At 47.3% G+C, this 14,991-nt stretch overlaps 1 protein-coding gene across 1 annotated transcript in view; it reads right to left on the minus strand.

Annotated features, from left to right (window-relative positions):
• Nucleotides 1–14,991, minus strand: part of SCN4A (sodium voltage-gated channel alpha subunit 4) — a 170,352-nt gene that overhangs the window by 83,147 nt on the left and 72,214 nt on the right. Inside the window, exons 6-8 of the mRNA XM_032768355.2 lie at nt 13,633–13,724; nt 7,137–7,421; nt 5,505–5,568 (exon numbers count right to left, since the gene is read on the minus strand). Coding sequence (XP_032624246.1) covers nt 5,505–5,568; nt 7,137–7,421; nt 13,633–13,724 — 441 coding nt within the window. The remainder of the gene's footprint in view (nt 1–5,504; nt 5,569–7,136; nt 7,422–13,632; nt 13,725–14,991) is intronic.

Consider the following 14,991-nt stretch of genomic DNA (forward strand, 5'->3'; position numbering starts at 1 on the left):
TGGCCACTGTCGGTAGACAAATACTGGGCTAGATGGACCTTTGGTCTGACCTGGTACGGCCATTCTTATGTTCTTATGTTCTTATGACAGAGGAAGGCGGGGGGTGGATTCCCAGTCTAGATTGATGTACATAGCTGATTGATGTACAGACTGAAGTAGATAACTGTGTTGGGAAATAGCCTTTGTATACAAGTGCCCAACTGTCCCCTGATCATGTGCTTACCTTCATTATTTGAAATACACATTATAGGATGGGATGCAGGGATGGTCAGAACATTTCTTAACAAAATAAAATCCTTTATTATTAAACACTTATTAGAAAAGAACAGCTTCCATGAGGACTCCAAAACACGAGTAACACCAAAACCTTTGAAAAAACCAGGAACAAAGTGCAGACAGTGAAACCATCCTCCAGACAGAAAGTCCCAACCCGGGCCCCCGCTCTCCTTTTCCTTCCTTCCTCATTTGCTGCACACTTGGTGCCACGGCAGCATCTGCAGGGAGGAGTTCAGCCTGGAGGGCTGCATGGGGCACACCCGCCCTGTCCAGCAGTGATAGAATCAGATTGCATGGGCCACCCAGCCATGGAGCTGTTCCAGCTGTTTCTGGATCGCAGCACGGGGTACCAAGGTGGGGCGCAGATCGTGGGGTGGGCAATGCAATGGAAGCTGGGACTCTTGTGTCCGTTAGTGATAGCAGCTGCTCAAACAGCTCTTTCTGCTGAGCTCGGTCCTTCTTCCTTAGCCACCGGGCCTGTTCCAGGAACCGCAAATGCTTTCATGCTGCAACCCTATTCTCAAGCTGTGCCAGCCTGAACCTTTCCTCTTGCCTCATGCTGCCTTCCTCTAGCTGCAGGTCCCTGTCTTTGGTCCTGAACCTGCATGTTGACCCTGTCCAGAATGTGAACTAGGCTTCCGCTGCAATGCAAGTGAGCTCTGGAGGTCCTGCAGCCAGTAGAGGTTGAGGGGCCTGGAACAAGACAAGTCTCCGTGGATTGTTGTCTCAAACAGCTCAGCGCTGGAGCACAGAAAAAATCCTCTTGGAATGTCAAAGACATAAAATGTTACTGAACTTCAGCTCATTGGGAGATGGATGCTTCGGGTAGCTGGCATTGCCCTGGACACAGCCGGGTTAATCACAGCAAAAGATAGGGCTCTGGGGGAGCTGAGTGTCCACAAAATGCTACAGAAGCCTTCGCTATCATTTCCAGCATGCCTCATTTTGGAGAACACAGTAGTGCCTGTGGTGGCCAAGAGTTTTTGTTCCAAGCTGCCAGTGGGAAAGCAGCCACATATGCTACCAAAGTATTCAAATGGATGGCGACTGAACAGCACACCTATGAGCCGTGTGGGCTGGTCAGCTACCAAGGTGGCCCTGGAAAATACACCTTTCCCAAAATGGGACTACCTATCTGGAGTTCCTGCTATGGGAAAAGTTAGCAGCCATCAGCACCCGGAATTGGATCAAAAGTAACGAGGGAATGAACAGGATGCTGCATTAGCATATGCATGGTTCAGTGCTTCCTCAAGGCTTCCAACATAGCCTGTTATGACTGGATGCAAACACACAGATCTGCACTGCCATCCGCCTTACATCCCCCCGGTACATTTCTGGACTGAATTCAACCCCCCCAGTCATATTTGGGAGAAATGATTTCATCATCCGTGGATGGCATGGACTGCATTTAACAGAAATGGGTGAGATTTGAAAATGGATTACATTTCAACCGTCCCTGAGCCCCAGTTCACTCTTTGGGTGGCTTGGCACGCTGGTGGGGTTGGGTGAAGCAGTGTGCATACATGGAAGGCAATTTCATAGAATCATAGAATATCAGGGTTGGAAGGGACCTCAAGAGGTCATCTAGTCCAACCCCCTGCTCAAAGCAGGACCAATCCCCAGATTTTTATCCCAGTTCCCCAAATGGCCCCATCAAGGATTGAATTTACAACTTTGGGTTTAGCAGGCCAATGCTCAAACCACTAAGCTATCCCTCCCCCCTGCTTTGAACAGGGGATTGGACTAGATGATCTCCTGAGATCCCTTCCAACCTTGATATTCTATGATTCTATGACCAACCCCAACTAAATCATTATCTCCAGACTGATTCTGGCCAGCATATTTATCCCTGCCTCTGGAAATTTCCACCACATGCGTCTGATGAGGTGGGTGTTCACCCACGAAAGCTTATGCTCCAATACGTCTATTAGTCTGTAAGGTGCCACAAGGCTCTTTCTTGCTTTTTACAGATCCAGACTAACACGTCCTACCCCTCTGACTCTTGTTTTGTGTGTTGAGGTTCAGCAAGGATTTCACTGGTAAGCCAAGCTGGTCGCCTGCTGTAGTTACTATCCTTCCTACTTACCGGGATGGTTTGTTCCTGCAATCTCAATAAGGCAGGCCCGCCCAGAGGATTCAGTGGGCCTGAGGTCTTCGGCAGTGGGGGGCCTCTGCTTCTGCTGTAATTCGGCGCCAGGGGGTCCTTCCACTCCGGGACCCGCTGCTGAAGTGCCCCGAAGACCCAGGGTGGGAGCCCCCCGCTGCTGAATTACCACCAAAGATCCGGAGCAGAAGAAGCTCTGGGGGCCCGGGCCCTGTGAGAGTTTTCCAGGCCCCCCGGAGCGAGTGAAGGACCCCGCTCCAGGGCCCCTGAAAAATTCTCGTGGGGGCCCCTGCGGGGCCCGGGGCCTGGGGCAAATTGCCCCACTTGCCCCTCCTCTGGGCTGCCCTGCAATAAGGATTCTTTAAAATACAGCCAGCTCTCCTGGACTCCTTTGCCCCTCATGTTATTCTCCCAGGGGATCCTGCCCATCAGTTCCCTGAGGGACTCAGTCTGCTTTTCTGAAGTCCAGAGTCCATAGTCTGCTGCTCTCCTTTCTTCCTTGTGTCAGGATCCTGAACTCAACCATCTCATGGTCACTACCTCCCAGGTTCCCATCCACTTTTGCTTCCCCTACTAATTCTTCCTGGTTTGTGAGCAGCAGGTCAAGAAGAGCTCTGCCCCTAGTTGGTTCCTCCAGGACTTGCACCAGGAAATTGTCCCCTATGCTTTCCAAAACTTCCTGGATTATCTCTGCACTGCTGTATTGCTCTCCCAGCAGATATCAGGGTGATTAAAGTCTCCCATGAGAACCAGGGCCTGCGATCTAGTAACTTCTGCTAGTTGCTGGAAGAAAGCCTCGTCCACCTCATCCCCCTGGTCTGATGGTCTATAGCAGACTCCCACCACGACATCACCCTTGTTGCTCACACTTCTAAACTTAATCCAGAGACTCAGGTTTTTCTGCAGTTTCCTACCGGAGCTCTGAGCAGTCATACTGCTCTCTTACAAACAGTGCAACTCCCACACCTTTTCTGCCCTCCCTGTCCTGCCTGAACAGCTTATATCCATCCATGACAGTACTCCAGTCATGTGAGTTATCCCACCAAGTCTCTGCTATTCCAATCACATCACAGTTCCTTGACTGTGCCAGGACTTCCAGTTCTCCCTGATGGTTTCCCAGGCTTCTTGCATTTGTGTATAAGCACTTACGATAACTCACTGATTGTCCTGCTTTCTCAGTATGAGACAGGAGTCCTCCCCTCTTGCACTCTCCTGCTCATGCTTCCTCCCGGTATCCCACTTTCTCACTTACCTCAGGGCTTTGGTCTCCTTCCCCCGGTTAACCTAGTTTAAAGCCCTCCTCACTAGGTTAGCCAGCCTGCTTGCGAAGATGCTCTTCCCTCTCTTCATTAGATGGAGCCTGTCTCTGCCTAGCACTCCTCCTTCTTGAAACACCATCCCCATGGTCAAAGAATCCAAAGACTTCTCTCCGACACCACCTGGACACCACCTGCATAGCCATTTGTTGACTTTCACGATTCAATGGTCTCTAACTAGGCCTTTTCCTTGCACAGGGAGGATGGACGAGGTTTAAGGTTGTTATTTTTAACAAACCGGAACATCCTAAGAAAATGTGTGCCTTTCTAGTAAAACTTCACTTTTCATTGCTTGCTTTCCTGTTTGTGTTTTCTGAGCTCCATGTTGAATTCCAGGTGGTGGGAGGGAGGTGGGGGGTGCCAATGTGCTGGCATGCCATCTGCCATTAGCTGATACAGGATGCTACCCAGGGCTTGCATTGGTTCATGGACTGGAAATCCCCCCACTTCTAATTCCTATTTTAATAAATACAAAAATGGATCCAGAAACTTATCAGTGCCTCTTCACTTTCTGCAGCCAGTTCTGCAATGGCCATCTCTCCGAGGTGGAAGGGGGCATCAAAAAACTCCTCTGGGGCCGGTTTTGTCAGCAGAGTCACTTTGTTTTCCTTCTTTGGCAACTGCTGCTGGCTCCCCTCAGTTGCCATGTTGGATTCTGGGACCAGCAGGTTGCCATGCTGGCTGAGCAGGTCATCCTACCCTGCCAGGGCCTCCGTGCTGGGCACAGTACCTCCCAGAACCTGGGCTCCAGTCCACACTCAATGTACCCCGCAATCTCCTAGCCCACAGCCTGAGCCAGACTCAGCTGGCCTGACCAGCCGTGGGTGCTTTGTTGAAGTATAGACATACTCTGAGTGGCCAGATATTCAAGTGATGAGCACTTAGCAATTCCCACCAACTGCTGGGTGGACAGGACGTTTGAAAATGTGGCCACTTACTTAGGTATCTAGTCGAGATTTATGACCAAGATTTTCGCAAGTGACTAGTGATTTGGTGTGCATCAGTCAGCACTTCTACCGCACGAAAACTCTTCATCCCTGTGAGGAGTGCTGGGAGTCAGCAACCAAGCCAGCACTCTGGTTACTGTCTAGCCAATGAGGCTCCCAAGGAGGGCCTCATTAAGGAGAGGAGCTCCTGATTACCAGATCAGATTGGGGCTGGGTAGCTAATGAGCTAATTAGCTTGTTAAAAAGGAGACTGGGTAAAAGAGCCCAGGAAGGAAGCACAAGGGAGTGAGGAAGCAGAAGAGGGAGAGATGAAAGAGTAACTGGGGCCTGATCCAGGCGATCTCTATGTGGAGAGACCTTTTCCCACCCCTGTCCCTTGGGAGAAGAGCTACTCAAGCTGAATGACTCTGCACATAGGATGGCTGTGCAAGGTGAAGCACTGTCAGTAAACTCACAGTGGTGTCTACAAACGAAGGTCTCTGAATGGTCTGTGTGAGAGCAAAGAGGACGGGAGCAGAGGGTTCCCCTCACAATCCTCAAAAGATTTGTGCCCAGACGTACAATGGGAATTCGTGCCCACAACTAGGGTGACCAGACAGCAAGTGTGAAAAATCAGGATAGGGGGTTGGGGGTAATACGAGCCTATACAAGAAAAAGATGCAAAAATCGGGACTGTCCCTATAAAATTGGGACATCTGGTCACCCTACCCACAACCCTCTTCTCCAAACTCACACCAGTCACTTCTCGTTGGCTGGTCTGGCTGGGTGCTATCCCCAGACTAAGCCAGGTCTGGCCTCTTTGTTTCCCTCCCCAGGGGCCGCCCAGGTCTGTCCATGCCAGTCAGAACAGATCCCACTCACCCGGCATCGCTGCTGTTCCCGCAGAGCAGAGCATCCAGCGAGCCCTCCAGAAAGTAGAAATTCCCTTTGCAATTCAGGAAAAAAGCAAGAAGTGAGAATTGAAACATTGATTTGCACGTTTATTTATCATTTGCACTTCTTCAACAAATGGCTAATTGGATTGTGTCCCAGCATAAAGCATTCACCACAGCTATTGCTTCCTATATTTGCTATTTATAATGTGCTAATTTGCACAGGTGACCTTAGTCACATGGTTTTGTTTCACTAGCCAGACTGGCTGACTCCCAAACCCAGCGACAGCTCTAGAGACAGCCAGCAAGAGTGGTCAGCGCAAATGCTTGTGTGAATACATGTTAACATTCTCTTTCATGCAAACCAAGGCTCGCTGGTGTGAACATTCACGGAGGGGGATTAAAAAGACTGGAGAAAGGCCAGCGCCATGGCTCTGCAGGTTTTCAGCTGAGTGAATTTTTGCTCATGACCTGCTGGGAAACTGTGGAAAATAACAAGCACTCTCAGGCCAGCACCAAACTGAGCCCACTACGAGACCGGGAATGCATCAAGCTCATTCCTCTTTGATGTTGCCAGTGATCCACCCAGATTAGAACCACAGCAGCTGCTGAGACACAGCAAAGAGGAAATTTAATTTCATTTACTGACATGGAGAACATGCCCCTGGGGTCAGGCCCTTCTGGCGGCTGCAGATCAGCAGCCTGAGCCACCTGCATGGAGAACCAATGAGTACCCCGCCTTGGGTGTTACCTGATTTGGACTTTGCCCTCTGAATAGCCTGGAGGGACCTATCTGGAATCTGTTCTGTGCATCCCAATCAATGATTCCTTCCCAGCCCCTATGCTTCTATTTAACTAACCAGTGGAGTGTTGAAAAGTCACCCAACATATGGCATTTCAGGCCAGGATGTGTTGCTCTGGTGTGAGCAGCTGTTAACCTGAATGCATGGCCAGAATGTGTCTCTGCTGTTTGCATAGATTTCAGTCATTCGTGGATATTGACTTTAACTCCCCTGCTATGGAGCCTTCTTGTGGTTAACCTCACAGCCACTTATGACATTGGAATAAAGCACCTCAGTCAGCATGTAATGTGACCTGCCGCTGAGTTCTGCTGAGTGCTCTAAACAAGATGTGAAAGACTCCAGCCAATACCTATCACACTGCAGCGTTACTTGTATAAATGTGTCTGCACTGTGGAAGGACCCTGGATATGAAAGCAGTTTTAGAATTCTCTCTCCACCCTTGGTATGTAGCTCCATATTCAATAAAGGGTTCCGCCCTTTTATTTTAAACACTTTCTTTTTTGCCAAAACATTTTGATTTTCTCAACATTTTCTGGTTTTGGACAAAAATATTCATTTATCGTTTCTGGATTCCACCTCCAGCTTTTGATGTTTGTGGCTAATTTTGATTCGTCATTGGCTTAATCACATGGTGCAAAATTTTCCAAGGATGGTGGATAGTCCTGGATGTTGATTGGCTTAGGAGTGGGGCTGTGAATGGCAGCCAATCCTGGACGTTGACTGGCTGAGGAGAAGGGCTCTGAATGGTGGCGAGGAGTCAATCAGATTGTTTACTTGGGCACATTTTGACAGCAGAGAGAAGGCACACAAGTATTTACCTTCATCGTTGATGTAAGAATCCCAGTCAAAAGTCCCATTACTCAACCCAGTTGTGTTGCCATAGAAAGTTGAGTTAGCGAACGTGTCGTTGTCCATTCCAAAGAAGTCCTCTTGCAAAGTGTCGTTTACAGGGGGTGGCCACCTGACGCATTTTTGCCGAAGATTCCCCATGAACAACTGAAGGCCAACCAGTGCAAAAACACTCAGACAGAAGACGGTGAGAATCATGACGTCAGAGAGCTTCTTCACGGACTGTATCAAAGCTCCAACAATTGTCTTCAGCCCTGAGGAGGGAGACATTATTATTGGTGTCGTTATTAATTTGTTAATCATCGATAATGTTCTAATGTTGCTATGGAGCTCATGCATCCCATAAGAGTTGCCCACTGCCCTAACTCCAGACCAACCTGGATTTCAGTGTAAGGCAAGACCCCTTCCCATAAAAATTCACCTGCCCGTGGTGCAATGCTATTATCCAAAGGGTTGAAAATAAAGTGGGGCGAAATTTTTCTGCCAACACGTTTTTTTTCTGGCACAAAGTGCAGATTTGGCAACACCAAAGTGTTTTGCAAATTGTTTCAGATAAAACCCGCCCCAAAAATTAAAAAAATGGAAACATTTTGTTTCAACATTTTTAAAATGAAATGTTTCAATTTTTCAGTTCAAAACTTTTTGTTTACAAATTTCTGTAGGTTTATATAACAAACATTTAAAACATTTTAAAACGGTCAAAATCAAAACATTTAAATTTTGTTAAAACAAAAAATCAGAAATGATTTTTTTGACTATTCAGTTCACCAAAAAATTCAAAAAATGTCATTTTCTATTAGTTCTAAAATGTTTTTTTTCTTGAGTTTTTGGAATTGCCAGCGAACTGAAAAATCTCTTATTCACAGAGCTCTGTCAGTTCTTTCCTGACCCCACCAGACACCAGCACATGCCCTGACACATTAATTATGCCGTGCAATGAGGCCTGCTGCCCCTGAGGTTTTGAATCACTCTGTGCCCACAAATGGTCCTTTTGATGTGCTAGACCACACAAAAGAACAGGTTTCAGAGTGGTAGCCATTTTAGTCGGTATCAGCAATGAGAACAAGGAGTACTTGTGCCACCTTAGAGACTAACAAATTTATTTGAGCATAAACTTTTGTGGGCTAAAACCCACTTCATCAGCTGCATGGAGTGGAAAATACAGTAGGAAGATAGATATACATAGCACATGAAAAGATGGGAGTTTCCTTACCAAGTGGGGGGTCAGTTCTAACGAGATAATTCAATTAAAATGGCCAAACTGGACAGTCTCTAAGCAAAAGAATAAATGGACACAAATCAGACGTCAAGAACTAGAACATTCCAAAGCCAGTCAGAGACACTTCAGCCTCCCTGGACACTCAATAACAGACGTAAGTGACAATTCTTCAACAAAAAAACTTCAAAAACAGACTCCAATGAGAAACTGCAGAACTGGAATTAATTTGCAAACAGGACACCAACAAATTAGGCCTGAATAAAGACTCAGAGTGGATGGGTCACTACAAAAACTAAAAACTAATTTCCCCATGCTAATTTTCCCCTATTGTTACTCACACCTTCTCGTCAACTGTTTGATATGGGCCACCCTGATTACCACTACTAAAGTAATTTTCCTCCTGTTGATAAGAGCCCTCTTTAATTGAATTGTCTCATTAGAACTGACCCCCCACTTGGTAAGGAAACTCCCATCTTTTCATGTGCTGTGTATATATATCTTCTTACTGTATTTTCCACTCCATGCATCTGATGAAGTGGGTTTTAGCCCACAAAAGCTTATGCCCTAATAAATTTGTTAGTCTCTAAGGTGCCACAAGTACTCCTTGTTGTTTTTACAAAAGAACAGGTTTCACAGACACATTTAAATGGATACTATGGAAACATCCCTAGACTGGCCCTAAAATCTTTCCATCGCAGAAGCCATTACTATTTTCCCTTGATGGTTTCTAACTCCCTTTCATTGTGTGTTTTTCCTCTCATTTGAAATTTGCCAAATAAAATCACAGTTAGGTTAAAATGAACAGGGGGAGGTTCCATGCTGTTGCACCTGGGATGAATTATTTGCTAATCCTGATCTCAGGGAAAAGAATTCTGCTGCGTCCAAAGGAGTGTCTCTCTTCCTGTAACCAGTGGGAGAACTTTGAGCTCTGCCAAGCCCTTCCACTCTGCTCTGAACCCTTTGAGCCGGAGAAGTCTTTGTGCTTCTAAGTACAGGCGATGGACTGACAGTTTGCACTGGAGCTAGGTTACCTCATCTTTTGCTCTGAAAGCACAATGGTAGCTTTCTGTCCCAAGTGGGAGCAGGCTATTGAACAGACCCCGAGAGGCCCTTGGGATGTGAAGATATTTATTGCCCTCAAGTGACGCCCAAATTAGTGATGGGACCAAGCCTCAGAATTCATTTCTGGAGCCCAAAACAGTCCCCAAGCACAAGAGTGCTTAGATCTGCCACTTGCATTGGACCCATTTCATGTCCAAATACATATTGGAGATCAGTTTGTCCCAGTCACCGTGCCAATATTTCCACCTGTTGAGGTAAAACTCCGATTCTCTAAGGACCCGTGTACAAGGGGGAACTGACTGGAACAACAAGAGGAGAATAAATCACTCCAGAATAACTGCCGGTGTGGTGGAGACTCTAGACCAGATAAAGAGATCACATGCCAGATTAATTACTCTGCTTGGGAAGTACATTGATTATCCTGGAATAAAAGTGACTTTCATTGCCTACGCAGATCCCTCACCAGCAAGCCAGCTGGCCCTGCCGTTGGCCTTGGCACTCATTCAAAGCTGTTAGCTATTGGGGAAGTGGGCACACACTCATTTGACTCCTACACTGTGCGACTGAGGGAAGATGCAAACCCCAATAATCCTATCCCTGTGCCAGGGGCTTAGGGGAGTCATTGTTGGTTTTGCTTTTAACCCTTTGTCTGGTAGGGAGTTCATAGGGGGATCCCCCATATTATTGTATTTTGGCTGAGGAAGGACTAATCCTGTGAGTAAAACAAGCAGGCTATAGCTGGCATTGGGTCCCCTCTGCCTTGGCAGGTGGTGGAAGAAGCCAGGGCACAAGACTTGTCTTGATGAAATATCCCCAGGGCGTCTTCGACTTGGCACTCCTGTGATGCCAGGACACTCTCCTGGGTCTTTGCCTGAGGAATGTTAGGATCCATTGGACAAGGTTGGCAGCCACCCTTGCCAGCCACCCTGCTTGCCCAAAGGGTTCTGCACTGTGCTGGCGAGGTAGCCTCCCCCATTGAACCTGAGCTCTTGGTGTGCAAAGCATAAAGCTATGTGTGCTCAGGGTGAGAGCCCAACATCTGGTTCATATTTGGGCACATAGCCAGGTAGTTTGAATTTACATATAACCCAGCACCATCTAGAAGCTGGGATAAGGTGACCATAAGGAATCCCAGACTGCATATATTTGCAAAAGTGGCCTCTAAGGGTACATTTACACTGCAATTAGACACCCATGGCTGGCCCGTGCCAGCTGACTCAGGCTCGCGGGGCTCAGGCTAGGGGGCTGTTTAATTATGATGTTGATGTTTGGGCTCAGGCTGGAGCCTGGGCTCTAAGACACTACGAGATAGTAGGGTCCCAGAGCTTGGGCTGCAGCCTGAATGTCTACACTGCAATTAAACAGCCCCTGAGCCCTGTGAGCCCGAGTCAGCTGGCACAGGCCAGCCGTGGGTCTCTAATTGCACTGCAGACATACCCAACACTGCCAGCCAAATGGTGGCCCTAGAATTACATGCTCATCTCTTTGTGCTCGCAGCTACACACTTTCCCTTTCCTAGCTTTCTGCCTGCACCTAGTTTTGGAGGCCAGGTTGAGACCTAGCTAAAATCAAGGCCAAGATGACTAAGCACAACCCTGCGCTCAATTAGGGTCATGATTATGCATGTCACAAACCTGTCCCCCTACTCCCCAAACATGGAGATTAGCTTGAGGTCCTTCCCATAATTAAGTCCTTATAGTTCAGTCATTTTGGACTTATCTGAGTGCAGTAAAAATGCTAAATCCTACTTCTCTTGTTCAAATGAGTTGATCATACTTAGTTGGGTAAGAACAGAAGAACATCATCACATAAGAAGGGCCATACTGGGTCAGACCAATGGCTCAGCTAGGCCATCCTGTCTCTGACAGAGGCCAATGCCAGATGCTTCAGAGGAAATGAACAGAACAGGGCAATTTATCAAGCGATTCATCCCCTGTCACCTACTCCCAGCTTCTGGCAGTCAGAATTTTAGGGACAACCAGAGCATGGGGTTCTGCTCATGACCATTTTGGCTAAGAGCCATGGATGGACATATCCTCCATGAACTGACATTTTTTAAACTCAGTTATACTTTGGGGCTTCACAACATCTCCTGGCAAGGAGTTACACAGGTTGGCTTTGTATTAGTAGGATTTTATGTTTGTATTTTGTATAATCTAGAATGAAGGATAAAGAATAAGATCATAATGTTGCAGATATTAAATGTATTGGTGTAAGATTTGACCACATCCTGCCAGCCACCCTTTTTGAGTAGCAGAAAAGAATGGCCTAAGGGGTCATTGGTAGAGATGCATCAGCCAGAATTTTTTTGTGTTTGGACTTCAAGGCAGAAACAGATCTTTGAGGGCCACCATTTTGTTGTAGGTTTAGCATTTTAAAATAAGTAAAAGAATGTGGTGATTGTTTTTCTTTTGCATTGCAATTTGATGTTCCTGTTCAAAACGTTCTGTGTAAATTAATTCTGTTTTGTGTGTGAATGAGGAATGGGTGTTAAGAGATAAGTGTGAAGGCCATCGCTGAACCAGATGTTCTAGGCAGGAACTGGAGACAGACGCAAGGGCACCAGGAGGCTGGAACATGCCCCTATTGAAATGCCAGAGGAGGGCAGATTGACGACTCTAAAGATGAGACAGAAACCTATCAGGGGGGACAAGATAGCGCTGATCAAAACCAGCCTGGGAGAACTCCCTGAGAGACTTAATAAAAGAATAAGATAAAGAATGAAAAGGACAATTTAAGAAAACAAGCACTCGTCAAACAACAATTGATTACAGCATGACAGTGCAAAACTCATTGGTTCCAATGAAGGAAAATCACTATATAAACAGGGTGCCTTGCCATGAAATTTTGGGTTCATCCTGCCAAGACTTCCCTGGAGCATCATGTCACGACCGACAGAACCCAGCTCTTACCTACCCGTGATCAGCCTAGCTGGCCACTAGATTGATCCGGACTCTGGACTGGTAACTATAACATTGACTGGTGGGGCAGTGTGTGTGTGTGGTGTGATTGAAGGCATATGCTAATAGTTGTATCTTCAATGAATGCGGCATATTGCCTTCTCCCCTGAAAAAGATCCTGTTTGCTTCTTATAAGCTGAACATTTTTGGCGGAGAATGTGTGTTCTGTTTTTTTAAAACCTGCTGCCTGTTAATTTCATTGGGTGACCCTTGGTCCTTGTGCTGTGTGAGAAGGTAAATGACAGTTCCCTATTCCCTTTCTCCACACCAGTCATGATTTTATAGACCTCAATCATATCCCCCCTTAGTCAGCTCTTTTCCAAGCGGAACAGTCCCAGTCTTATTAATCTCTCCTCATGAATAGCCCCACTGAATGAATGAGACTCACTCACGTGTGTAAAAATCAGCAGGATTTGACCCTAAAGGCTACTTCTACACTTGGAGCTAGGTGTGTGATTCCTAGCTCATGCAGACATTCTTGTGCTAGACCTTATCAAGCTAGTAGTGTAGCCACACTAGCACAGTCAATGGCAAGTGGTGGCCTAGCTTAGCTACCGCCAGTACGCGCCTACGGGGAGCAGACAGGTTTCAGTGCCAGCCTATGCCACCGCTCGCCACTGCCTGCGCTACCGCAGCTATTCTACTATTTTTAGCCCAATGAGAGTGAATGCGAGTATGTCTACATGAGCTGGGAACACACCTGAGCTCCAAGTATAGAGAGTCAAAGTGTGAAACGTATTCCTTTTTTTAAAAGACACAAAATAATGCACAACAATTAAATGCATTTCTCTCAAAGTTTTCCAAGGCAAAAAAATTACTTTGAGACATGGAAATTGTCAGCTCAAAAGGACGTTTTTTTGCAAAGTTATGCACAAGCAAAAGCAGGGTCTTATAACTGGGCTGACAATGCTGCTGGAGCTTTTAGCACTACCAATGCCATAATGCCCCCAACTCAAAGATAAATGCCTTCGCCTCTCAACAAGCAAGGGGCCATTTTCTCCACTATCCTCTAACCTGTATAGTCAGTTATGCCAGTGACAGTGAGTGCAAAGTGGGTATAAAACAGTGTCACACAGGAACAGGAGTGTTCCACACTCACTTTGCACTGGTGGGACAATCCAAGGTGCAGGGCAAAAATCTGCAAGCCGGCCAGTTTTTCAAGTTAAAGCTTAAACTGTGGAAAGGAACGGAGATGGTTTGGAAGGCAAATGCTCCTTGACCTACCTGGAATCACGGTGATTGTTTTCAGTGCACGGAGGACACGGAACGTTCGTAGAGCTGAGACATTTCCCAAATCCACAAATTCTGTGGTGTAACTGGGGGAGGTGAGGAGAAAGGAGGATTCAGAAGGATTGCTCTGCTGTGGCGGCTGAAGGTGAGGAGAGTTTTCACAGCACTCTAGGTCATGGTCACTTTCAGAGATAAAAGCGGTAGAGCTGCCAACCTGCAGCGTTACCACCCAGGGAGCCTACAGGCTGTGTGCTGCTGTGGGGGCCTCAAGAGGACTCATTAGCACTTCACAGCTACTTGCAAAGACTAAAGAGAGAAGGTCCGGAGCTGTGTTGCCTTCAGAAGGCTGGGGAAAGCTCCCAGGAGCAAGGTGCCTGTGGTTTTGTCTGCACTGGGAAGTTTTACATCAGGTGAGCTATACTGATTGATTCCTGGTGATGATGATGATGATGATAGCATCCTTGAGCTCCAGTCTTGGACATGGCCCCACTGTGCTAGCTGCTGTACAAACACAACACAGAGATGCCCCCTGCATTCACTGGAAGTTTTTAAGAACAGGTTAGACCTGTCAGGGATGGTCTAGATAATCTTTAGTCCTGCCTTGAGTGCAGGGGGCTGGACTAGATGACCTCTCAAGGTCCCTTTCAATCCTATGATTCAATTAAATGCCTCATGCCCACATGCTGCACTGGTGCAGCTTACTCTGGTTTCAAGCCAAGGAAGATCAAGTCCCTTATTATATTGGCACATAAGGTGGTCGCTCCACCTTCCCACAACATCGGACATTCCGGTACTTCTGGGAATGGTGTGACCCTGCCCCCACTGGTGATAACTCCGCCCTCGCTGGCATGGTGGTGAGTGTGAGGTCATGCCACACGCAGAGGGGGCACCATCTTTCAGAATGCACCACCTCAACCCCACCAGTGTGACTTTGCACACACGATGCATTCGAGGTCACCCTGCATTCCAGAGGTGCCATTTTTAAGAGTGGGCTGGGGCAGAGCAGTGTCCCCCATCTGATACGGGACAAAACCATGTCCAGTTTTGTCCAAGTACCAGGTGTGGCAAACCTCTCAAAAAGAGAGCCATCCAGTTTAATCCTGGACTAGTGGCCTCCCTACTGTGCACTAGCCTGTGCGGACAAATCCTAGGATGTGGTAGTCACACTGTCATGAGGCCACTGTGGATGATGCCTTTGGGATCTGGGGTAGGGTTGCCAGGTGTCCGGTTTTCCACCGGAACGACCGTTCCAAAAGGGACGCTGGCGACTCCAGTCAGCACTGCTGACTGGGCCTCCATAGTCTGGTCAGCAGTGCTGCAGGTCTAAGGCAGGCTCCCTATCTGCCCTGGCAC

Source organism: Chelonoidis abingdonii, chromosome 21 (assembly GCF_003597395.2).
Source record: "Chelonoidis abingdonii isolate Lonesome George chromosome 21, CheloAbing_2.0, whole genome shotgun sequence".
NCBI classification, from domain to species: domain Eukaryota; kingdom Metazoa; phylum Chordata; order Testudines; family Testudinidae; genus Chelonoidis; species Chelonoidis abingdonii.